Source organism: Stenella coeruleoalba (assembly GCF_951394435.1).
Source record: "Stenella coeruleoalba genome assembly, chromosome: 9".
Taxonomy (NCBI): domain Eukaryota; kingdom Metazoa; phylum Chordata; class Mammalia; order Artiodactyla; family Delphinidae; genus Stenella; species Stenella coeruleoalba.
The window spans coordinates 97,304,619-97,331,813 of record NC_137155.1 but is presented as its reverse complement, the minus strand read 5'-3'; the positions used below and the strand labels follow the sequence as shown (position 1 = coordinate 97,331,813).

Here is a 27,195-nt window from a genome sequence, read left to right as displayed (position 1 = left end):
TGGTCCACTGATGCTTGCTGTAGAGTCCTGGAATTTGGACACCTGACTGAGGTGATATTAGGAGTATTTTGTTTTGCTGTGTATTTCCGTAGCCACATCATACTGATGCCTCATGTTGAGCTTGAATAAATTATACCAAGCTGATTTTTTTAACCTCTTCTTTACTAACCACTCATAACCATCTCTCATGATGCTTCAGCCTATTTTCCTTTTTCTGAATTCAGTCTTGAGAGAGTTAATACTGATGAACATGGCCTGAACTGATCCTAGAATTGGAATGGATGGGCAGTCACAGGAAATGCTATGTGTAGTTTGAGTGGCTTCTAGACTTTGCAGCCTGGACCAAGCATCCTGGGGCAAGCCAATGGCAGGATGGACCTGCTGTGGAACATAATCCAGCACTAGAAAAAAATCCAAGCTGCCATTTGCATGTTATCACATTCCCTGCAGAATTCCTTCCCCACAGTGTTCTTGAGAGTCCCTGAAAAGCCATCAGCACCTTTCTGGAAGACTAAGAGGCAGTCTGAACCTTTCAAAAGAAGCGGGAGGGAAGCCTGGGCGGTGGTCTCCAGACCTGGGCTTGACCCTTCAGAAGACTGCCACGGTGGTATCAGTGATGGATTTCTCTCAGTATTGACTCTGAATTACAAGCAGGGCTGGGGCACAGTCAACACAAATCCAACACATTCCTTTAGAAATGGGAAGGCTGCTCTTGCCAAGGAAGGCTGGCTGTTTTATATCATTGTCTCCTTCCCCTCACTATATTCCTTCATTTATTTTCCTCTTGTCTTCATTTTCTTTTCATATTTATAATTTGTATTGGCATGCATATTGTAAAATGTAACAAGGATTAAATGTGATTATTTTAATGCTTTCTATACCAGAAATATATACAATGGATACTCTACAATGGGGATAATTTGTATGTGGCTAATTGGGACCTGACAGGATCATTCTTAACAATTTCCTCCAGAGGGTTTTCTTTCTCTAGAAGAGTTTACAAGTCCTCTTTGATTTGCAAAATGCACACTTTAGAGGTCCACCCCTGTGTCTTAGACTTATTCTGTATTCTCATCAATGAACTCCCCTCCCATATTCGTGTACTACGTCTGTACAGAGTGAGCACTCAATAAATCTGTGTTGAATAAATCCACCTCAATCTTCTTTATTTGGCCCATTGCTCCCCCTTGATTAGGCTTACAAGTTTCTGAAATTCAGAAGCCTAAGAAAATAATTACAAATATTGCATAAAAATATGAATCTTCACGAAACTCTACGTGGAGGTGATAATACTATTCTCATTTTATGGACGAGAAAACAGAGGTGAGAAAAGTTAAGTACACAAGTTTCCAAAGTCATACAGCTAAGAAGCAGCAGAGGTGGCATCATCTTTTATTGTCACTGGTACTAGCAGAGTGCATGGTGGAGACTCACTGAATAATTGGTTAAACGAATGAATGAAATAAATCACTCTCGAAAAATCTATTTTATATTGACGATTGCATCCAGGCCCTTAGGAAATAGGATAGTTTCCATGCAATGCAATAAGCTGGCCAAAATATCCCCAAATAATAATAACAGAAAATAATAGTGCTTATCATTTCCAGGCATTGTCGTAGCTATGGAACCTTACTGCTAATAGGGCTGAGGCCGTCTGGATCACGAGGAGTTTAACAGGCTGCAAATAACAGACTGAGGCCAGATTACGAATGGCCTGCAATGAAGGCTAATGGCCTCTGCCATAAAATGGGGCTATTACAATTGGAAATCCCATAAGGCCCATAATATCCCTCTTTAATTCATTAGTTATTATAAAAATAAGAAAACGGATGAAGCCTTCATTATCTAATCATTTCTCTGCCTGTCAATTAAAATTAACAAAGGATGGGAGCAGGATCAGGTCTGTGGAACTGTAATGCTGAAGGGATCAAGAAGATATTGTCTTCAAGAGGGAGGAGAGGGGCTTCCCTGGTGGCGCAGTGGTTGAGAGTCCGCCTGCCGATGCAGGGGACGCGGGTTCGTGCCCCGGCCTGGGAGGATCCCACATGCCGCGGAGCGGCTGGTCCCGTGAGCCATGGCCGCTGAGCCTGCGCGTCCGGAGACTGTGCTCCGCAACGGGAGAGGCCACAGCAGTGAGAGGCCCGCATACCGCAAAAAAAAAAAAAAAAGAGGGAGGAGATACGGGGATGTATGTATACGTATAGCTGATTCACTTTATTATACAGCAGAAACTAACACACCATTGTAAAGCAATTATACTCCAATAAAGATGTTAAAAAAAGAACAAAGACATTGTCTTAAATCTAACTTTCAGCAGGAGGCACAAGCACTAAAGCTACCTGCCTGCCCAGTGTTTCCTGAGGACCACAGGCCAGATGCATAACAGGGACTCAGACACAGGCTGAATGCTTGGATATGTAAATGGATATTTGTGAGTTTTCAAAATTACTATCATCAGTGTTATAATCACTCACTTGAAGGAGATCTGATCACAGGTAAGAACAGGCAACCAATCCTCGCTGGTCCAGAGGGCCATACATGGAAGGAAGGCCCTGCATGTCCTCTGCACAGGCTTGAAGCTCCTGCATCAGCAAGCAGTGGACAGGCAGGGGAGTGTGTGCTGGCCACGAGAGTACCTTTATGGGCATCCTTTTCAGTTATTATCTGCAAGGCTATTTTATCAGTCAACCTTGACTCTACACCACTATGAGAGAGAGAAAAAAAGTTTTGCAGAGTTTTTTTAATGACATCAGCGCAGTAGAAAGTAGAGCTATTAGTATTCTGTTGCTGCCACAGCAAATTACTGCGAAGTGAGTGGTTTAAAACAACACAGAGTCATCATCTTACACTTCTGTAGATTAAAATTCCCACATGCGTCTGACTGGACTAGAATCAAAACGTTATCGGGGCCAAGCTTCCTTCTGGAGCTTCTATGAAAGAATCCATTTTCTTTCCCTTTCCAGCTTTTAAAAGATACCTACATTTCTTGGTTCATGGACCCACTCTTTCTTCTTAAAATATAGCAATAAACCATATCTCTGTTCTTTTTTCTGTCATTAGATACCAGATTTCTTTCTGAACACAGCTGGGAAAGTTTCTCTATTTTTAATGTTTTTTAATTAATTAAGAAATCCGGTTCCTGCAATTCTGCCTTGTTTTCTTTTCTTTTTTTAAATTGGGGTATAGCTGTTTTACAATGCTGTGTTAGTTTCTACCATACAGCAAAGTGAAGTAGAGTCCCCTGTGCTATATATAGCAGGTTCTTATTAGTTATCTATTTTATACATATTAGTGTATATTTGTCAATCCCAATCTCCCAATTTACTCCACTCCCCCCATACCCGCTTTTTCCCCACTTGGTGTCCGTATGTTTGTTCTCTACATCTGTGTCTCTGTTTCTGCCTTGCAAACCAGTTCATCTGTACCATTTTTCTAGATTCCACATATATGCGTTAATATATGATATTTGTTTTTCTCTTTCTGACTTACTTCACTCTGTATGACAGTCTCTAGGTCCAGCCACATCTCTACAAATGACCCAATTTTGCCCCTTTTTATGGCTGAGTAATATTCCATTGTATATATGTACCACATCTTCTTTAGCCATTCATCTGTTGATGGACATTTAGGTTGCCTCCATGACCAGGCTATTGTAAACAGTGCTGCAGTGAACACTGGGGTGCATGTGTCTTTTTGAATTATGGTCTTCTCTGGGTATATGCCGGGGTGTGGGATTAGTGGGTCATATGGTGACTCCATTTTTAGTTTATTAAGGAACCTCCACACTGTTCTCCACAGTAGCTGTATCAATTTACATTCCCACCAACAGTGCAAGAGGGTTCCCTTTTCTCCACAGCATTTATTGTTTGTAGATTTTCTTTTTTTTAAAATTTAATTTATTATTTATTTATTATAAATTCACTTATTTATTTATTTTTGGCTGTGTTGGGTGTTCATTGCTGTGCGTGGGCTTTCTCTAGTTGCAGCAAGTGGGGGCTTCTCTTCTTGCGGAGCTCGGGCTGTAGGTGTGCAGGCTTCAGTAGTTGTGGCATGTGGGCTCAGTAGTTGTGGCACGCAGGCTTAGTTGCTCCGTGGCATGTGGGATCTTCTCGGACCAGGGATCAAACCTGTGTTTGATCCCTGCAGTGGCAGGCAGATTCTTAACCGCTGTGCCCCCAGGGAAGTCAATGTTTGTAGATTTTCTGATGATGCTCAATTCTAACCAGTGTGAGGTGATACCTCATGGTAGTTTTGATTTGCATTTCTCTAATGATTAGTGATGTTGAGCATCCTTTCATGGGTTTGCTGGCCATCTGTATGACTTCTCTGGAGAAATGTCTATTTAGGTCTTCCAGCCATTTTTGGATTGGGTTGTTTGTTTTTTTGATATTGAGCTGCATGAGCTGTTTATATATTTTGGAGATTAATCATTTGTCTGTTGATATGTTTGCAAATATTTTCTCCCATTCTGAGGGTTGTCTTTTTGTCTTGTTTATAGTCTCCTTTGCTGTGCAAAAGCTTTTGAGTTTCATTAGGTCCCATTTGTTTGTTTTTGTTTCCATTACTCTAGGAGGTGGGTCAAAAAATATCTTGCTGTGGTTTATGTCAAAGAGTGTTCTTCCTATGTTTTCCTCTAAGAGTGTTATAGTGTCTGGTCTTACATTTAGGTATTTAATCCATTTAGAGTCTATTTTTGTGTATGGTATTAGGGAGTGTTCCAATTTCATTCTTTTACATGTAGCTGTCCAGTTTTCCCAGCACCACTTATTGAAGAGACTGTCTTTTCTCCATTGCATATCCTTGCCCCCTTTGTCATAGATCAGTTGACCATAGGTATGTGGATTTATCTCTGGGCTTTCTATCCTGTTCCATTGATCTATATTTCTGTTTTTGTGCCAGTACCATATTGTCTTGATGACTGTGGCTTTGTAGTATAGTCTGAAGTCAGGGAGTCTGATTCCTCCAGCTCCGTTTTTTTTTCTCTCAAGATTGCTTTGGCTATTCGGTGTCTTTTGTGTCTCCATACAAATTTTAAGATTTTTTTGTTCTAGTTCTGCAAATATACCATTGGTAATCTGACGGGGCTTGCATTGAATCTGTAGATTGCTTTGGGTAGTATAGTCATTTTCACAATATTGATTCTTCCAATCCAAGAACATGGTGTATCTCTCCATCTGTTGTTATCATCTTTGATTTCTTTTATCAGTGTCTTATAGTTTTCTGAGTACAGGTCTTTTACCTCCTTAGGTAGGTTTATACCTAGGTACTTTATTCTTTTTGTTGCAATGGTGAATGGTATTGTTTCCTTAATTTCTTTTTCTGATCTTTCATTGTTAGTGTATAGGAATGTAAGTGATTTCTGTGCATTAATTTTGTACCCTGCAACTTTACCAGATTCATTGATTAGCTCTAGTAGTTTCCTGGTGGCATCTTTAGGATTCTCTATGTATAGTATCATGTCATCTGCAAACAGTGACAGTTTTATTTCTTTTTTTCCAATTTGTATTCCTTTTGTTTTTCTTCTCTGATTGCCGTGGCTAGGACTTCCAAAACTACATTGAATAATAGTGGCGAGAGTGGACATCCTTGTCTTGTTCCTGATCTTAGAGGAAATGCTTTCAGTTTTTCACCTGTGGGGTTGTTGTATATGGCCTTTATTATGCTGACATAGGTTCCCTCTATGCCCACTTTCTGGAGATTTTTTATGATAAATGGGTGTTGGATTCTGTCAAAAGCTTTTTCTGCATCTACTGAGATGATCATATGGTTTTTATCCTTCAGTTTGTTAATATGGTGTATTGGATTGATTGCTTTCCGTATACAGAAGAAGTCTTGCATCTCTGGGAGAAATCCCACTTGACCATGGTGTATGATCCTTTTAATGTGTTGTTGGATTCTTTTTCCTAGTATTTTGTGGAGGATCTTTGTATCTATATTCATCAGTGACACTGGTCTGTAATTTTCTTTTTTTATAGTATCTTTGTCTGGTTTTGGTATCAGGGTGATGGTGACCTCATAGAATGAGTTTGGGAGTGTTCCTTCCTCTGCAGATTTTTGGAAGAGTTTGAGAAGGATGGGTGTTAGCTCTTCTGTAAATGTTTGATAGAATTCACCGGTGAAGCCATCTGGTTCTGGACTTTTGCTTGTTGGAAGATTTTTAGTCACAGTTTCAATTTCATTACCTGTGATTGTTCTACTCGTAATTTCTATTTCTTCCTGGTTTAATCTTGGAAGGTTATAGCTTTCTAAGAGTTTGTCCATTTCTTCCAGGTTGTCCATTTTATTGGCATTGAGTTGCTTGTAGTAGTCTCTTAGGATGGTTTGTATTTCTGTGGTGTCTCTTGTAATTTCTCCGTTTTCGTTTCTAATTTTGTTGATGTGAGTCCTCTCCCTCTTTTTCTTGATGAGTCTGGCTAATGGTTTATCAATTTTGTTTAGCTTCTCAAAGAACCAGCTTTTAGTTTTATTGATCTTTGCTACTGTTTTCTTTGTTTCTGCTCTGATCTTTATGATTTCTTTCCTTCTGCTAACTTTGGGTTTTGTTTGTTCTTCTTTCTCTAGTTCCTTTAGGTGTAAGGTTAAATTGTTTATTTGAGATTTTTCTTGTTTCCTGAGGTAGGACTGCATTGCTATAAACTTCCCTCTTAGAACTGCTTTTGCTGCATCCTATAGGCTCTGGATCATCGTGTTTTCATTGTCATTTGTCTCCAGGTAATTTTTGATTTCCTCTTTGATTTCTTCAGTGACCTCTAGGTTATTTAGGAACTTATTGTTTAGCCTCCATGTGTCTGTGTTTTTTACTTTTTTTTTTCCTGTAATTTATTTCTAATCTCATAGCGTTGTCATCAGAGAAGAAGCTTAATATGATTTCAATTTTCTTAAACTTACCAAGGCTTGATTTGTGACCCAAGATGTGATCTACGCTGGAGAATATTCAGTGTGCACTTGAGAAGAAAGTGTCATCTGCTGTTTTTGGATGGAATGTCCTATAAATATCAATTAAATCTATCTGGTCTATTGTGTCATTTAAAGCTTCTGTTTCCTTATTTATTTTCATTATGGATGATCTGTCCATTGGTGTAACTGAGGCGTTAAAGTCCCCCACTATTATTGTGTTTACTGTTGATTTCCTCCTTTATAGCTGTTAACATTTGCCGTATGTATTGAGGTGCTCCTATCTTGGGTGCATAAATGTTTATAATTGTTATATTTTCTTCTTGGATTGATCCCTTGATCATTATGTAGTGTCCTTCCTTGCCTCTTATAACATTCTTTACTTCAAAGTCTATTTTATCTGATATGAGTATTGCTACTCCAGCTTTCTTTTGATTTCCATTTGCATGGAATATCTTTTTCTATCCCCTTACTTTCAGTCTGTATATGTCCCTAGGTTTGAATTGGGTCTCTTGTAGATGGCATATATACGGGTCTTCTTATATCCATTCAGCCTGTCTGTGTCTTTTGGTTGGAGCGTTTAATCCATTCACATTTACGGTAATTATTGATATGTATGTTCCTATTACCATTTTCTTAATTGTTTTGGGTTTGTTTTTGTAGGTCCTTTTCTTCTCTTGCGTTTCCCTCTTAGAGAAGTTCCTTTAGCATTTGTCGTAAAGCTCGTTTGGTGGTGCTGAATTCTCTTAGCTTTTGCTTCTTTATAAAATTTTTGATTTTTCTGTCGAATCTGAATGAGATCCTTGCTAGGTAGAGTAATATTGGTTGTAGCTTCTTCCCTTTCATCACTTTAAATACATGGTGACACTCCCTTCTGGCCTGTAGAGTTTCTGCTGAGATATCAGCTATTAACCTTATGGGAGTTCCCTTGTATGTTGTCATTTTTCCCCTGTTGTTTTCAATAATTTTTCTTTGTCTTTAATTTTTGTTAATTTGATTACTATTTGTCTTGGTGTGTTTCTCCTTGGGTTTATCCTGCCTGGGACTCTCTGCGCTTCCTGGACTTGGGTGACTATTTTCTTTCCTGTGTTAGGGAAGTTTTTGACTATAATCTCTTCAAATATATTCTCAGGTTCTTTCTCTCTCTCTTCTCCTTCTGGTACCCCTATAATGTGAATGTTGGTGTGTTTAATGTTGTCCCAGAGGTCTCCTAGGCTGTCTACATTTCTTTTCATTCTTTTTTCTTTATTCTGTTCCGCAGCAGTGAATTCCATCATTCTGTCTTCCAGGTCACTTATCCGTTCTTCTGCCTCAGTTATTCTGCTGTTGATTCCTTCTAGTGTAGTTTTTATTTCAGTTATTGTATTGTTCATCTCTGTTTGTTTGTTCTTTAATTCTTCTAGGTGTTTGTTAAACAGTTCTTGCATCTTCTCGATCTTTGCCTCCATTCTTTTTCCGAGGCCCTGGATCATCTTCACTAGCATTATTCTGAATTCTTTTTCTGAAAGGTTGCCTATCTCCACTTCATTTAGTTGTTTTTCTAGGGTTTTATCTTGTTCCTTCATCTGGGACATAGTCTTCTGCCTTTTTGTCTATCTTTACATTTTGTCTATCTTTCTGTGATTGTGGTTTTTGTTCCGTAGGCTGCAGGACTGTAGTTCTTCTTGCTTCTGCTGTCTGCCCTCTGATGGATGAGGCTATCGACAGTTTCTCTATTTTTAAAGACTCGTGATTAGATTGGGCTCACCTTGATAATCCAGGATAATCTCCCATCTCAGGCTTCTACCATTAATCACATTCTGCAAAGTCCCTTCTGCCACATAGGGTAACATTTTCACAGGATCTAGGGATTAGGATGTGAACATCTTTGAGGACCATTATCCTGCCTACCTCACTAGTCTACGGTAAAGGTACACCCTTCTCGGTGCTGACAAAGATATAGGAGGCAAAGTATTATCATCCATGCTCATTTTCTCAAATTTTGCAAACATTCTCTATTTCCATCTTGATCATTTATCTCCCTGTATATAGAGTAACTTATTTTGTGTTAATGTCAGACATTGAACTAGCCTAACACAATTAGCATGCTTCCCAAAAAATTAATGCAGTACCATACATCACATATAGTAAGGTAGTATGTACACTTAACATATATATGTGTGTACATGTGTTTGCAGGTATAGATAAACATATTAGTAGACACATATGATTAGCATTTTCAAAACTCTCTTGGCCGAATCACCTTACCATTTAGTACAAAATAACTTGCCAATTTTTGCTGTGCATAGTAAAAAATATCTACAAGGACAAAAGTACTGGTGTGTGTCTCTGTGTGTGTTTATGGCTCATGACAAAAAGATAGTTTTCAAGCACTAAAGAAACCCCCTAAATCTCTAAAGCAGGGGTCCCCAACCCGCAAGGCATGTACTGGTACCAGTCTGCAGCCTGTTAGGAACCGGGCCACACAGCAGCAGGTGTGTGGCAGGCGAGCGAGCAAAGCTTCATCTGCCGCTCCCCATTGCTTGCATTACTGCCTGAACTGTCCCCCCACCCTCGTCCATGGAAAAATTATCTTCCACAAAACCGGCCCCTGGTGCCAAAAAAGTTGGGGACCGCTGCTCTAAAGGGCTACAAATTTAATTCAAATTGCAAATAGTTACTGAGTAGCTGCTAAGTGGTAGGTATGAAGGTTTTATAAACACAAATGAGGCATGGTGTTTGGCATCATGAATCTTACCGTTTGAGAGAGAAGACAGATATAGAGGCAAAGAATTACAGTTAAGGTACAATATAACTTTATAATAAATGTAATTTGCTTTGGGAATGTGGGGAAGCAAGTTTTTAATTCAGGAGCTGTTGCTAGACATTGGGGGTGTGGGCCAAGTGAGGGAGACTTCCTCGAGCTGGTCTTCACTGCAGAATGACGTTTAACTGGCAGGAGTGTGATGGGATAGTTCAGGTGCAGACAGAAGGGCCAGAAATGATAAAGTAAACATATTTTCAGAATGTCCATGATGTAGAGTGAGGAAAAGCTGAGAAGGTAAAAGGAGGAGAGACTTCGGAACTCTAAATAGTAACTGAAGGAGTGTGGATTTAACCATGAAGCTAATGGGGAGCCCTTGAAGGTGTGTGAACAGGATATTAGCAGGGCTCTTTTGAAGAATTAACAGTTGGAACAGAAACTGTTAGTTGCCTCCTAATGCTCATTTCCCCCTTCTTCTTTGGTAACAGAACCCTCATTTTTAGGGAGGCACATTCATGCCCAGTTAAAGGCTACATAACTCAGCCATTTTTGCAGCTAGGTGTGGTCATAAAGCTAAGTGTGGTCATGCAGCTAACGATATGTACATAAAAGTATGTATGGAAAGGCATTTTCAGAGAGAGAAGTCACGCTCTTTTTCCCCTTCTCTACCTTCCACCTGCAATGTGACTGTGATGGCTGCAGCTCTAGAAGCCTTACTGGATCCTGAGGATGTGGTCAAACCCTAAGAACGCCAGAGACGATTGTTGGGAGGGGCATGGGCTTCTCTCACACAAAAAGGAAATTGAAATAGGCTTTCATCTTGTTTAAGCCACCCTTCAATCCTCCCTCCCTCCCTCCCTCCCTCCCTCCTTCCTTCTTTATTTAGTACAGCTCAACCTAACCCGAAATCAGTGGTTCTCAACCCTGGTGACACACTTGAAACCCCAAGAGTTTGCAGAAAATCCAGGGTAACCAGACCTGATCCCCAAAGATACTGATTTAATTATTCTGAGGCAGGGCCTGACGATCAGCATTTTTAATGGTTCCTGGGTGATTCTAATTTATGTGAAGCCACACAGTGATAATGACAGTTATGAAGTTGTAGGATGGGGGGAGGAGAGTCAAGGTTGGAAGTTATTTTGGAAGGTTGTTGCGATACTGCTCCGAACTTAGATTTAGAACAAAGAGAAACGCTGTAGTAACAGAGGGTCAGGTATCTGTGAAAGACCCAGGAGAGATGGTTGGCATGATAAGGAAAAGTGTGATGATGACTTTCGGGTGTAATGGATTTGATCTTTCAGTGGGATACAGAGCAAAGAAACAAATAGGCTTCAGCATGTGTGGATTCCCCATGACCCACACTGATAATATGCCTCACAATAGCTTCGTCGGCACTTTGCTTTCAGCTTAGTGACACGCCTTTTAATTTGACCTTTTTCTCATGACTGATTTTTAGGAAGAATGCAATTTTTTCCCCAGAAAATATAATAATAGAGCTCCCTCTTTTTAAAGCATTTTGGAGAGAGGCATGCTGATGGAAAATGAACTTTCTTATAAATCTCTCTTGGATCTTAGCCCTGCTTTTCTCAAGATCACTAAATAAGCTATTCTGTTCAAGTCCATTTAGCATTCTTTTGTTAGTTGTGCCTATTTCGGGAATCCACCGCACGCTCTGAACATTTGACAGGTTCACACCTGATTAATCTCTCTCCCTTTCCTGTCATCAATATTATTTAGGGGCACTGGTCAAACCATATTGACACTTTGCTGACATCGTCTCTGGAGCCCAATTACCTATCTGTCATGATACAATCCACGAGGCGACAGGAGAATACTATGCTATGCCAAGCAAGTTGGCACCAAAGTGTCCCTGAGACAGAACATAATAGATCATCTTTATGCTTTTTCTGCAAACTAAGAGAGACATTTCCCTGTCCCCGTTGCCAGTGGGTCTTTTAAGTCACAGGCTGCTTTGTGTCTTGAGCCATCCAGCACGTGCTGGATGAGCCGGGCAGATATCTCCTATTTCACATCCCAAGGTGGATTCCAAATGAAAGAGCAGAATCCCTTGCCTTGGGCTCTTAGCCCTGACCCACATACTGAAAAGTAGTTAGGCTTCTAAATAAGTTTACCTGCTAGATCTTTGAGGAATATCCTGTTTAGATGCAACTTTACGGTAGAGGAAATCTGGCCCGTGAACTTCAGAAGAGTAAGTATAAGGAATAAAATACCCAGGGTGTAGAACCTTTCTTAAATTCATTCTGGCAATGCTCTGATACTGAAACACATGCTTTGGGGCTAAACAGCATTAAAATAAAGTTTGCTTTTTCTTTCTTCTTCTAAAAAAATTTTTTTTAACAAAGTTTAACTTAATGAAGATGGCCTTCATTACATCAAAAGGGCATCTCCATTTATGTATCTAAAAAGGAAATATATCGATAGCTACCCATTTGAATAGTTTATTTTATATGCGTATACACATTTATTTGAATATCAACTACTGTTTTGGTCTGTTTAGCAACCAGAAGAGTGTTACTCATAAGTGATATCAGTGCTCCTCATAAAATCACATTCCTACAATATCCATAAAGAAGGCTACTGAGTATCGGGATGTAAGTAATTATTATCAAAAGCAGGATTCCAGAGATTAAAAGCACAAATAGCTGTTTCACAGAATTCAGATCAATGAGAAAAAACGTACTTTGCGGTAAGGCTAATGGCATGGATGGTCTTGCTTTCACTGTGCTAAATAGAAAAGGGGAATCTTCCAATTTGGCTAGACACTCATTCGAGTATTGGGGCTGGTGGAATCAAGAGCAGGGATGCCATTTTCTTGTTGAAAATTATTCTTCTATCTGTTTTTTAAAAAGAAAACAATTTACTATTGTTTCATTATGAAACAGGGTGCCTGTAGGGTCCCTACTTTTTAATTTTAGTTTTTTAAACTACTTTAAAACATTTTAATTGAACAGGTTAAATACGATCATGGCAAAAAAAATCAAAGAGTAAATTTAAGATGTAGTATGGCTAAAGACAAGTCTTCTATAAGTCCCCACAACCTTAGTCGACAACAGTTTTTATTGTATAGTTTCCAGAAACTGTCTATGTATGTATAAGGGTTATGGATCTCTATGCATTTTTTAAAACACAGACTCATCTCATACATGGTGTTCTTCAACTTGTTTTTTGCCCTTTCATCTGGGCATCTTTCTATGCAAGTGTCTGTGTATCTATCGCCTTCCTTTAACAACCTAAATACAGTGTAATTCTCTAAAACTCTGTTAATAGACATTTCTATTAGGGTTTGTTTTGTTTGGGCTGCTACAAAAAAGTGGAAAATAAAATATCAGTATTTACATTTGTTCGTATTCATACAAGAATGTAAATGCCAGATAGTGAAAAGCTCAAAGAACTGATACATGAATTTGACAGCAATTCCCAAATTTCCCTTCAAGGTGGCTTCCTTGACTTCTCTTCCTTCATGAAGAGATCATGAAATGAAACTGGACTGATGCTGTCATTGCACATTGTGGGTCAGACTACTGTCCCAGAGGTGGTATCACCTAGGACTGAAATGTAGATTTGGGAAAATATACCCACCATGATGGCCTGTTCCAGGCCAGTGATAGACTCAGCTTTTTGTTGTAAACTGTTTGAAGCTGCGAATTTTCTCCTGAAAGGGAATTAATGTTTGTACCATCGATCAGCCTGAGAAACAAATGTTCCTCCTCTAGGAACTGAGGTAGGGCTTGGGGTGGGGAGGAAGGACTTCCCTCCTCCTGTGGGTTCTCAAGGAGGCTCCAGCCTAGCTCCTAATGCTCAGGGCTGCCCAGGAAGATCATTAGTGAGAGCAGGGTGGAGTGGAGATCCAGGGGAAGGATCGCCGGGAGCCAGGCAGGGCCTCAGGGATTAGAGTGCTGCCTGTGGTCTCTGGCAGCGGTCACTTCAGGCAGAAGCGGTACATTTCTCTCGGCGTCACATTTCTCTAAGTCCCAGCCCCTCAGTAAGGTCTCGCTGAAAGACACAGTGGGGTTTCCACATCTGTCTCCTGTAATAGCATTAGTGATAGTCACAGACTGAGACAGCCGTCACCAGCAGCACAAGAATCTCACGAGGCGGCACCAGGGCACTCAGGCAAGATGGCCAGAGCGGAAGGCAGGGAGAAGTTTTTGGTGAACACCAATGGGCTGTACCTCGCGACAATCACGACCTAACTCAGAGTGTATTTACTGGATGTAGTCAAAACAATTACAATAAATGTTAGGGGAGCATTTGCTAGTGAAATACAGATGTGCATTCTCACTTAGGAGTGTCCTCTCATTTAAACTTCACATTTATCACACAAGGTAGGTATTATTACTGTTTCAATTTTTTTTCTAAGGAAATAGTCACAGAGCACTTTTGTAACTTGTTCAATGTCGCTGAGCTAGCAAGGAACAGAACTAGGATTCAAAACCAGGTTACATTTAGAAAATAATGTGAACCGAAAAACCAAGTAAGGAATACCACAGAGGTGAGTAAAAGTAGGTAATAAAATTGAAATCCTACACTCATGTTCATAGCAGCATTATTCCTAATTGCTGAGAGGTGGAAGCAACCCAAGTGTCTACTGACAGATGAATGGATAAAATGTGGTGCCCACACACCATGAAATATTATGCAGCCTTAAAGAGGAAGGAGACTCTGACACGTGCTACAACACAGGAACACTTTGAGGACATTATGCTACGTGAAATAAGCCAACCACAAAAAGACTGTATGACTCCATTTATATGAGGCGCCAGAGCAGTCAAATTCAGAGAGACAGAAAGTAGAATGGTAGTTACCAGGCACTTGGGGGAGGGAGAGGTTGTTTAACGAGTAGAGCGCTTCAGTTCTGCAAGGTGAAAAGAGTTCCAGAGAGGGACTGTGGTGATGGTTGCACAACAAAATGAATACTTAATACCACGGAACTACATATACTTAAAAACTGGTAAGACAGTAAATTTTTTATGTGTATTTTATAACAATTTTAAAAATTGGAAAAAATGAAATCATATAGTACATGTGTTGAAACTTTTACAGAGTAATATTTGAGCTTGAATCTGGAGTTTGCCTGTCTTGGGCTTGAATCTCAGCTCTATGACTTGTTAGCTGTGTGACCTTGGGGAAGTAACTTAACCTCTCTGGGGCTTCATTTCCTCATCTGCAAAATGAGGAGAAACAGCACCTTCATTATTGGGTCAATGTGATGTTTAAATGACACGATACATTTAAGCTCCTGAACAATATTTGGCACATAATTAACACTCAAAATGTTCACTATTATTATTATTTGAACAACATGATGGGTGAGAATGCACATATAAATATTTCACTTTGAGTAAAACTGAACATGTTTCACAGAAAAATGTTACTGATTAGATGAAATTAAAATAATGAAAAAATATAGGATGATTACTTTTAAAAATATTCCAAATATTTTGCTGTTAGTAGTTGGACAGTAATCTGAGCCAACCAAAAGTTAAGATTCTGGGTTTGAAGCAGTGAAGAGGTTCTGCTGCCTGTAAACATTGTCATGGATTATTTCTGGCCCAGGAAGAAAAGCTCCACAGACACGCCAATTCCTGGTCTATGGAATAGGGCACTACAGGTTAGTACGTGCCTTTCTACTATTGAGGTGGGAACTGATTACTAATTATAACACAAAGACTATGCTAATGGATTTTCACCTCACTTATTTCCTCCCATGTACGTGCCCATCTGGGCCAGGACACAACTACCCAGAATTTCTACAGCTACACGCAAGAAGGTACTGAAGCAATGAACGGCACACCTTCACTGGTAATTCCATTTTGGAATTGCTAATTTCAGATGTGATTTAGCTCATTGAGTCGGGCTGTCAGAGACCAGGAATTACCCAGCGGTGGGCACTTAGCTGAGACCAAGGCTCACTTAAGTAGGATTCTGGCACTGTAGGTGGGAATATTTACTACTGCTGTGAATAGTAAATCATAAATGTTAAATTACATTCAATCTCAGAAATAACTGTGCAGAATTTCTCATGGCATAGAAAATCGGGCAATTATTGAGGTGCTTATACTTCTCACGGCCCATTGCCACTTTGCTGTGAGACACAACCACACTTGGAGCTACAATCTAATTTATCTCAGCTCCATTTCTGTGTATTTTACTCTAGTGAATATGAAAAAATGCTTAATCTAAGTTTTAGAGTTCTTTAAAGAAAGAACATATAATACGTTGTCTATTGTTTAAGCTTTAAATTTAAAACTTACATATAACTAGTGAAAACATTAAATTCATAAATCATTAAAAAGATAAAAACAAGAGTAGTCTCCCTAGATCATGATATTGTAGAAAAACACTGGACTAGAAGTTTGGAGATCTGGGTCTTAGTCTTATCTCCACTTCTCATTTCCAATGTAAGTTTAGAAAGTAATTAAAAATTTCCTGGGCCCCAATTTATGTATCTGAACTTTAAGAAATTTTTAATGATTCCAGCAATCCCACTCCTGGGCAAATACCCAGACAAAACTATAATTTGAAAAGATACATGCACCCCTTTGTTCACAGCAGCACTATTTACAATAGCTAAGACATGGAAATAAACTAAATGTCCATAGATAGATGAATGGATAAAGAAAATGTGGTACATATATACAATGGAATATTACTCAGCCATAAAAAGAATGAAATAATGCCATTTGCAGCAACATGGATGGACCTGGAGACTATCATACTAAGTCAGTCAGAAAGAGAAAGACAAATACCATATGATATCATTCATGTGTGGAATCTAAAGTACGACACAAATCAACATGTCTAAGAAACAAACAGACTCACAGACATAGAGAACAGACTTGTGGTTGCCAAGGGGGAGGTGGGGTGGGGGAGGGATGCACTGGGAGTTCAGGGTTAGCAGAGGCAAACTATTATATACAGGATGGATAAACAACAAGGTCCTACTGTATAGCACAGGAAACTATATTCAATATCCTGTGACAAAACAATGGAAAAGCATATGAAAAAGAATAGGTGTATATATATATGTATATGTATAACTGAGTCACTTTGCTGTATGGAAGAAATTAACACAACATTGTAAATCAACTATACTTCAATAAAATAAAGAAAATAAAATTTTTAAGATTTTAGCTGCGCTTCCATTCAACATTCAAGTAATAAAAATAATATACCCTACTGCAATTTTAAACACTCATTTATGACAGCGCTTTACCAGACCTTTACATGAATTGGGAAGCACTATCTACATTTTGCTGGTATGAAATCTTAGAGAGGCGAAATGCCCAGCTTAGGTCACATAAAGAGGAAATGGCGTAGGAGGAAACTTCGCACCCATTCGTCTCAGCCCAGTTTAACCAAATGATTCTCTGTGATTGAGGTAAGATGATTGGAAGAAGTAACTTTCTTAGCTGGAGTCTGGAAGCATGAGATTCAGTAGAACCTCTATTTTTACTTTTACAACACAACAAATGTGGTTTCACATATGCAAATTTCACTTGGGTGTATGCACTAGAATTTCCTTTTTCTGGGTGTCTCAGCTGTCCTCTGTGGTAGGACGAAAAGAACTGGAGACCAGTGACCATGGAGCACACCCTTCGGGTAGCCTGGACAATGAACCTGCTGGAAGTGCTCCCCAGTTCTCTCCGTCAGGGAGGCTGCACTCAAGTCAGCTTCCTGCAGGGGCCCTGGCTTCCTTCCTGCTCCTGCGGGACTACCAGACAATGCAGTAAAGAGCTGGCCCTATGCCCAGCTGGCCTGGTGCCCTCAGAATCTGATTCCTCCACTGACAAAATTGCTCTCATTCTTGCCCTATGAGAAGAGAGAGAAGCCAGGGGTTCTTTGGAACACTGCTCAGCACAAGAGCCTGGGCCCAGCATCTCTCTGTGAGGGTTGATAGGGTTGGTGGACCTGGACCGTCTCTCCTCTTGATGGTCTCTGATTTGTAAGTTTCTCTGATAAAGGCTGCTCTGTATCACTGCCACGTGGTATTCTAGAATTCGACTTGAGCCCTGTGGCCCAGCAGGTCGAGAACGCAAAGGCACCTCTTTCCACAGTCTGCTTTCATTTCTTAAGATTCATTTGGAGCCATTAAGAATTGCAATGAGAATTACATAATTAAGAATTGCAAATAGGTATGTATCCGCACTGTACAATTCACAGAATATTTTCCTATTCCACATTCTATTAAACTCTCACAAAAATCTACCGGCCCAGATTTATTTTTATCATACAGACGACAAATCTAAGTCTCAGACTGGTTAGAAACCTGCCCCCAAAGTGGCAAATCTTGGCCTGGACGTAAAGTCTTCTGTCTCCAAGTCCAGGTCTCTCTCTACTGCTCCTGGGAACTTTGGAACACACCTCCAGAAATGAAACAATCATTCTAAAATATTGAAAGCATCCACCGAACAGGTCTTTGCCAGGTGCTGGTGAATTCAAAGCCCCGTAAGACATCACCAAAAACTTCTTTTCTTGTGCCAAACAGGGAAGATCATTTTAATAGCTATTTATTGTAAACATATTTATTATACTTTTCAGCTTGCTCAAAATATAGTGCCCCTATCATGAGACATTACACAGACTTCACAGAAGCGAAGGGGTGAGGACGTCTCGGCTGCTACTCGGCTGGAAGGGAACAAGACAGCAGCACTGTCCAAGTCCCCAGGGAACTGTGAAAAGCTATAATCCTGTCAAGAGCTTGCGAGATGGGTGCGTCTGGGAGTGAGGCCGAACAGACCTGTCTACACTGTCTTCCCATCTGTGATGTGAATTCACGTGTGTTCTTGGAAATACACTGCTCTGAAGCCTGTATGTTTAATCAGCAATCCCGTTAATGGTGCCCCTCTGGGTTTAGACATGGTGTTATGCTGGAGCCTCAAATGTAATATTTTCAAAGCTGAACTCATCACCTACCCCCTCAGATTGCTATTTCCTAGCCTGCTAAGGAATTTAACCATTTCTAGGTGCCCAGTGGGGAGCCTGCCCAGATTCCTCTCTTTCTTCTCACATAGTCATAACTATCAAGTGCTGTAGGTACCACTTCCCAAATATCTTACATATATTCCCCTTTTTCCACGGTCTTGCCCTTGATGCCTTTCTTTTTATATATATATATGTGTGTGTGTGTATATATATATATATATATTTATGGCTGCGTCGGGTGGCACATGGGATCTTTGTTGCAGCATGTGGGATCTTTTAGTTGTGGCATGAAGACTTCTTAGTTGCAGCATGCAGACTTCTTAGTTGTGCCATGTGAACTCTTAGTTGTGGCATGCATGCGGGATCTAGTTCCCTGACCAGAGATTGAACCCAGGCCCCTGCACTGGGAGTGTGAAGTCTTACTCACTGGACCACCAGCGATGCCTTTCAAGGACTATGTTGACATCCTTTGCTGACTGTTTTCCTCCCCTCCCGCCGCCATCCCTATCAAGGTTTCCTCCACGGGGCTCGCTGCCAATAAATGCAAACTCCTACCACTCCCTGCAAAGAATGGCAGCTCTAACGTTATCCTGCCCAGGTGCTCAGCCTTACTGTGCTTTCTCCCTTCTTCTCCACATCACATTCCAGATCTACTGCACTGACAGTTCCCCAAACCGACTGTCCTTACTCATGCTTCTCCTCCAAGTCAATCATGCAAGGAAGAGTGTGCCTGACAAACTCCTACTTCTCTCTCAAGCATCCCTGTCTTGTAAGGATTTTCCTAACTCCTCCCAGCTCTCCCTCGGTTGGACTTTAAATTTTCTTGCACTGGCTTTGTTGTGTCCTGCAGTGTCTTCTCCAGAGCACTGATTGTTTTATGGCGTCTATTTGTGTGTGTGTTTTCTTCCTAACTAGTTTTTGAGTAACTTGAGGACAAAGAGCATGTTCTATTTGTCACTGTATCCCTAGCACTTGGAATGATGCCTGACAAAAATGAATTTCACTTGGATGCACACACAAGATTTCCCTTTTCCTTCTGAATATGTCAACTCTCTTCTGTGGTAGTACAAAAAGAATTGAACAGTCTGGGTTCCCTGGACAATGAACCATCTGGGACAGTGCTCTCATTTCTGGTCAGAGAGGCTGCACTCAAAGTCTGCTTCCCGAAGGGGGTGTGAGTCAAAGCTGAACAGAGAAATGAATCTGAGAGAGCCCACGGAACTTGCTTAAGGACCCACAACTAGTAAGAAGTGACAGGAACATAAGTCAGGGCAGGGGTTCTTGTTATTGCCATTCTCTGTTTTATTCGCAGTACCTACAAGACCCCCTGGCACATTAGAGCTCCATCGGTATTTGCTGAGTAAATGACTGACAGAATGAAGGACCGACTGACTGACTGAGTGAACAGTTATCTTCAAAGCCCACGTCCTTCTGATTTCATTCTCCTGACTTTTAGTTTGTATACTGGGTATGAATGTGTGTGTGTGCGTGCGTGTAGATACACCTTTCAACAAAATTAAAAAGTGAGATCATGATTTCCTCTTTACGATAAAACATAATTAAAGAATAATGATAACTATTTATACACACACACACACAAATTCTAGGCCACTGAAACGTTCAGCCTTGGTAATTCATTTCATTTACTAAAAGAAAAATGGCTTTTGGAAATTAAGCATCCAACCTGACAATCATATAACTTTACACTCAGAATTAGTTTTCAGTAAACTGGTAGGATGACCTTGTCTTGTAAATTATCCCAAATGGTATAAAACAGAGGCGACAAGAGTAAATTGTGGTTGGTCACGTGAGGAAATGCAGGACTTTGCTCTCTGCTGCCGCCCAGAGGCGGGAATGTAGCATAGCCGGCCTCTCCACGTGTCAGAAAACCAGAAGCAGGTGCAGGATGTGTGCGTCTGGGAAGAACCGCACTCAAGTTTATATTCTTCCTCTCCAACTTCTGGGGCCTTTTTCTTATGCAATGACAGCTGATTTATCTTTATCTATTACTGACACAACCAGGCATTCACCGTGAAGCAGGACAAAAGCCAGCAGAGGGATGAAAGAAACCCAAAATAGATCTTCCTTGAACTGATTTGTATCAGAGTTATAAACAGTTCAAGGCATAACAGAAAAGTAGACCGGTAAGCACTGTTGCTGAAACCGAGAGCAAAGCACAATTTTTTCCCTTTCTTATTCCCCCTTCATTTTTTTTTTTTTTTTTTTTCTCATCCAGCTACTCAAAGCAAACATTGCAGGAGGTGGAAGCACTCACCATAGGAGGCTGTTTGCAGAGAACGCTCTCACACGCCTGCACACGGGCTCCCTGCCCGCGGCCACCCCCTCTATTGTCACAAAGCACATTTTATAATGCAAATCACTGTCTACTACATGGCTCATTATTTCCCTCTCTGAATAAAATATGAACACATCAATTATGTGTTCTTCTATTCTAAATGCCTACCCTTGTAGCACTGACCTCTTTCCGCTCTTATATTTTTCAGAACGTCCCTGACATTTGCCAACTGGGTTAGCTCTAAACCTTTCTAACCTATTATCTTATTACTTCAGCACTTTTCACACTTTCTCTTCCATCTAATTAGCGTGACCTACAGGCATGCCAGGAGGGCGAGCTCGCACGCTAGCCCCCCGCACTCACCACTGCTTGTAATCCGCGTCACAGTTGCAGTAGTATTTGGGGTCCGTGCAGTTGCGCTCGATGCCGCAGGCGCATTTCTGAATTCCGGGCCCGGAGCCGCCCCAGTAGTAGTGCTTCTCGTTGGCTTTGCCCACCCACCAGGTGTAAGGGCTTCCATCTACAAGAAAGGGGAAAGGCACACTGAAGTAGGACCAGGACCCAGTCGCTATCATGTCACACTTACATCCCCCCAACCCAGGAGCAGCATCTCTCTCTGATAGACTGAACATCATTCAACCCTCTTAGAAGTCAATGAAATTCAATAACAGGAATATTTAATAAAAAAGTATCAGAGGGATTGGTAAGCTCGAGTTTTCCCACCGGGGTATGCACCTCTTCCTTTGAAAGACACGTTTACGTGCAAGCTGCAGGAATTTAGGAGCCTGTTCTGTAAACTGGCTGCCCAGATGGGGCACATCCACAATGAAGGTGCGTAGGCCATGCACCAATTCTTTAATATACAACTCAGTTCATGGCTAGTTGTGTTTTTTCTGTGAAATGACAGTCATGGAGATGACAGAATATTAGAGCTAAACATGGACTATGCCTTGGTATGATCTCTCCTTATTTTACAGGTAAGCAACTGAGGTCCAGAAAGGTTACACAATCCTTTCAATTACACAGCAGATTGGCTCCCAAACCAGAAGTTTGACACTGTATCTCACAAGACATTGCACAATGCTCTTTATACAACATTACTTTGCTTTATTATTTGGCCTAATATTCACCCATTCATTCATTCACTCATCTAATCATCAAACATCCACTGTGTTTCCATTATGTGTCAAACATTACAAGAAACTCAGCAGAATAATGGAGAGAAAAGATACAGATTGAGAGTTCAGTTCAATTATTATTATGAACACACAGGAGAGTGGGTGAGGGAAAGGAGGTCCGGAAGGAGGGTTTCCTAGAAGAGGTAACATATTTGAGCTATGTCTTGAAGGTTAAGTTACCCAGGTGAATAAGGAGGTAAGAGAGATAAGGACTCCTACGTAAAGGAAGCAGATGGTAAAGTTCTATATGGAACACTCAAGTAGGAGTGTACCCATCGATGGTACAATAGGGCTGAAGAGATAAGTTTGAGAGGGTAGCAGGAGTAGGTCACAATAGAGAGTGGGTAAGGGTCATAGCACAACAAACTTTGTCCAAATAAGAAGTTATTTTGCCTTGGTTTATTCTTGCTTTTCTGCGTTTACTTCTTCCTATTTAAGAAGGTTGAACTTCATTCTGAAACTAATGGGAAACCATTCAAGTATTTTAAGCAGGAGATTTTCAAGATCAAATTTGTGTTTTAAAGGAACTACAGTGAGATGAAAGACAGATTTCAGGGGGATGGAGTCATGGAGGCCAGATGTGATGCTCCTATGTTAATACAAAAGAGAAATAATAAGAGAGTAGTGGAAATGGAGACGAAGAGAAAGTGGAAAGAGAGTTAGGAGGTATAACCAGCTTGGGAATGTTGGGATTTAGGTGGGAAGATGGTGTGGAGATTAATCCTGGGTTTCTGGCTCAGGTGACTAAGAGGATGGTGATGTGCTTCAGCAAGATAGATCACAGGGAGGAAGATGAGAAATTTAGGGAATGTCAAAGAAAGGATGGTGAACCTGGTACACGAGGTGGGCAAATGGCTATCGAAGTCTGGATCTCAGGAGCATTCTCTGGGCTGAAAGTCCCATTTTAGGAACCATCAGGTAAATGATTGGTAGCAGGAGAGACATCACTGGAATCTTGTGGATTCCAACTGCATTTAGAGAACAGAAAGAGAGGGAGCTGGCCATTGTGGAGGTCAAGAAAGAAAATGGACAGAGAGGGTGGAGGAGAAACAAGCAAAGGATTTCCAGAAAAGCATTGTGGTCGGCATTGTCAGATTTCATAGCAAAGTCCATGAAGATGAAGGTCTGGACTTTTAATTTGACAGCTAGACGGTCTTTGTTGAGAGGAGTTTCAGGCCCCAAGAACAGCTTCCCATGCAGGAAGCTGGGGAATGAATGGAATCTCATGGAGGCTGTGCGGCCAGTAAACCTGCACTTCACAATTAAAGTCTCCAGGCACGTGACTAAAATTCCATTCAAATAACTCACCAGCCCTTTCAGGATGTTAGGTGTACACTTGTCCCAGTATCTGTGCATGTGCTTGTGCTTAGCAATAAAAGGAGGAAAGAGTCTTGCACTCAGTGAGCTATTGTGTGAACAGTCACAACATCTAAGCAAATAACACAATAAAGTAAGTGAGGGCCATACTGGAATTGTGTAAAAACTGCCGCTGTGCCTTCTCACATATGCCAATAGCTTTTGTTTTTGTTTTATGTAGAGACAGGCAATTTAAAGGTAGGCAACTGTACTGTGAGTTCAGGCTTGACATAATAAATGAGCAAATGCTCTGAACTTAGAAAGGAGTTATTCAGGTATTGTAATTCATACAAATTTCCAGATTTTCCAGTTGTGTTGACTTAATTTGGAAAAGTCACTATTTTTCCCTTCACAAGATGATTTATGGCACCTGAATGTTAAGAAATACATTAGAGCTGACCTGGCAAGCGGTACAGAGGGAGACGTCAGCACCCTGCTCTGAAAGGAGGAAGATGCCAGCTCGCTGAGATAAGGGTCCATTCTGAAACCTTGTCTCCCGCGTCTCTGGGGCCTGTCCCAGCAGATAGGGGGCTGTTTGCTTTCTACATTCAAGCTAATTTGCTTCTCGCTTCTCTTTCCATCAGGGTAAAGAGTAACACATCCAACTTCTGATGCTTTTTCCAATGTTGGAACCATGACCAATAATAAATTCTTGTTTCCTTTTGATGCAGTCAAGAGTTAAAAAAAAAAAAAAGGCTTAAAATATTCCATTTACGGAAACTATAAAATCTGAACCAGGTCATTTGGTTAGTAAGCTGCACTAGGTCTCTGTGGATTCCATCTCTGGCCACGTTACAGGAAGAGGACAAAGGTGGATGGCGCCGTGCTTACCTTGCAAAGGCCCCTGGGGCCTTCCAGAAAATGACCAAGACTGGTTATCACATCTATTCACCACACTGCATCTTTTCAAGCTGACCTAATGCTAAATTCTTTCTCTCAAAAGAAATTTCAGTTACTATCACTGTTTTCGGAAATTAGGGGATACTAACACAGCCGGTGGAGGGTAAGAAACAACCAGACACCCGCAGAACAGGAGTCAATGGGCTGCCTGGCAGGAAATGCCCTTGTTCTGCCCGTACGTCAAAAAGCCCACGAAAGAGTATGTATCTCAGAACCTCAGCTCAATTTCCGATTCTCTCTTCCAGCGGCCAGTAGAAACAACCTAACACTGTTATATTTTTGTCATAGAGAGTGATGATACATTGCATGAACCAGAGAAGCTGTATGGCTCAGTATTCTTGATAAAAATCAGGACGATGTCAGTCAAGGGAGCAAGGTCATCAGCAGCAGCTCCCTCAGCAGGAGACTGAGAAATGCGCTGCAGTGGAGGAAGAGCCAGCTGATTCCCAACCACGCCTACAGGAGTACCAGGAAGTCCAGGAGAGGAAGACTCATTGTCAAGTTGTTTGGGCCATGGGTGTTCCAGTAGAAGCCCTAAGCTCTGCATGGGGCCCAGGCTCTGAACTAACCTCACATGGCAGACCTCAGTTCCTAGAGGGAAGGACTCCTGTTAGACATCAGGATGGGATCTAAGAAGGTGATCTGCAGCGATGTTTCTTGTATTCAGTGCAAGAAGGAGACACACTACTGACCAGGTGAGGGTAGCTCCATTTCCCAATTCTTCCCCCATCCCCACCTTTTTCTCAAGTCACTCCTAGTCTTATATAACTAACGTTCCCAGTTAGGGTGAGGCAAAATCAATGTTATGTTGTTCCCCTTCCTAGGAGAATAAGTTAAGTGCAGTACAAAATGTTTTACTTAGTTGTTTCCTCATCTGCCAGGAACAGAAGAATGCCAATAAGAACAACACATTCCAGGGGAAAAGCAAGTTGTACCCTTTGCTATTAGTGTTGGCTCATTTAGTTAAATCAAATCATCGTAATTTACTAATTTGGCATACATTTTATATTCAGCGAGAAGAGAATGGTTCAATCTGTATTGAGCAAAGAATTGCTTTTTTTCAGTGCTGTGCTAGCGAAGTGTTACTTTTTGCTTTACAAATCATTACTTACCTATTAATTGGCTTTGGGGAAAAGAAGTTAAAGGAGATAAAAATGGGAAGACTTTTTAAAAGACAAGATAAGGAGTGGTGAGAAAAGAAACAATTTAATTATCCAGTGCTAAGAGTTCAAGGATTTCTCTGATCTCAGAATATGAAGATTTTTGTTAACTATATTGAGTAGGTGTAATCACTGCAACGAGATTATGAAATGATAAACCACATTCTAGGTTAACTAGAAGCTGAATTATCTAAGTCATATTGTATTAAAACAGCCAAATATGGATTGAATTGAATGTAACCATGGCAGTTTGTACTCACTTAAGACCAAATTTTATTATGCTGAGGATTTATTATGGTTTGGATGACTAAACTGAAATAGGGAGAAAGAAAAGAGGCAACTTGTTCCTCCAAATTTAAAGAAACCAACAGATCTCTTGTTTTCTCCAATAACAAGTTGTTTCAGAAACACAAGGTCAAATGCATGGGGACTTCTTGATGAAAATGTGGCACATACCTGTGACTTTCAAAATATGTTCTTTAGAACTTCTGGGCTACACAAAGTAACCTAATAGTCTGCTTACATAAATATTATCCTGGCACATCTACGGTAAGACCCAGTATGGTCACTGGGACATTTAATTAGTTTCATTTCATCCACTTTTGCAGATAATAAAAAGCGTCATACCTAACATTAAATACTGCAAAGGCTTATCGTCTCCAAAATGTAAACTTAAAAGTATATTTTTAGCTTGATGAAACCTAGTCTTATTATATCTACCACTATCTCCTTATCTACAAATTGTGTTAAAGAATCACAGGTGGCTTTTTAGCAGAGGAACTAACTAGAGCAGGTACAATTGCAGCAGGAACTTGCCTTTCAGCGCTCTGCTTAGCGCCCCCTGCTGACAGCTCCCATACAGCACTCTCCAGAATGCCATCTGGCCCATTCTGGCTGTTTGAAGGCCCCTACAGCGCAGGATCCTCTTTCTAGAGAAAGACTCATACTCTGAAAAATCTCCCAGTACCCTTCCATCTTTACCGTGGCACCACCCAATCTTTTTTCCTCCAATTCATCACTAAATTTCAGCTGACCACCCTGATCTGATTACAATTATCCATGGTGACAATATACTTATTATAAGTAAAGGTATGTTTAATTCTAGACTGTAGATGCAAAACATTTTTGTACTGGTGAGAACCTTCCTCCCAATGCAAATGACATAGAGAAGAAGGAAGGTAAAAGAACCTTTATAATAGGTTCTACGTTGGGCTGGAGCAGAGAGGAAATTTGGAGGTGCTGTAGCTACCATAGAGCTCTCCAGATAATCTGATAGTTATAATTGGAAAGATCAAGCAGGCCAGAATCCCCTTTTCCTTCAGTAAGAGACGGGCGCAGTCCAAGGGTTGCAGAGCCCTAAAGATAATGCTGACAGCTGCCCTTGCCCCCAGCACTGGAAGAATTAATCCAAAAAAGTCCTGTGGAGTTCATATTGCAGACAGTGATGTAAAATTGGGAAAACTTATAATTTTGAAGTTATAATATAAACATTCAATTTGGTATTAAAGGTGAACATTTTCTCTCTCTATGATTGAACATCATTAAACTCATGTGATTAGGGCTGAATAGAAATGAGTGAAGCTGATTAGCTTCATGTTGCATCTTTCAGAGTTACATCAGATTTTACTATATTTTATTAATTTGAATAGGGACCAAATTTAGAAATGGAGAATTGAAGTTCAGATCAAAATGGACCTGAACTGAAATGTTAATTCATTAAAA

General features: G+C 40.6%; 1 protein-coding gene across 13 annotated transcripts in view; it reads right to left on the bottom strand.

Moving 5' to 3' along the window:
* The window catches only part of CNTNAP2 (contactin associated protein 2), a 977,311-nt gene that overhangs the window by 424,350 nt on the left and 525,766 nt on the right, over positions 1–27,195 (bottom strand). For all 13 annotated transcript variants that reach the window (XR_013829659.1, XR_013829660.1, XR_013829661.1 and 10 more), the window contains one exon: positions 21,243–21,399. Coding sequence is in view for 5 of the 13 variants with exons in the window: in XM_079931145.1 (XP_079787271.1) it covers positions 21,243–21,399 (157 nt within the window). In the remaining 8 variants the exon portion in view is untranslated. The remainder of the gene's footprint in view (positions 1–21,242; positions 21,400–27,195) is intronic.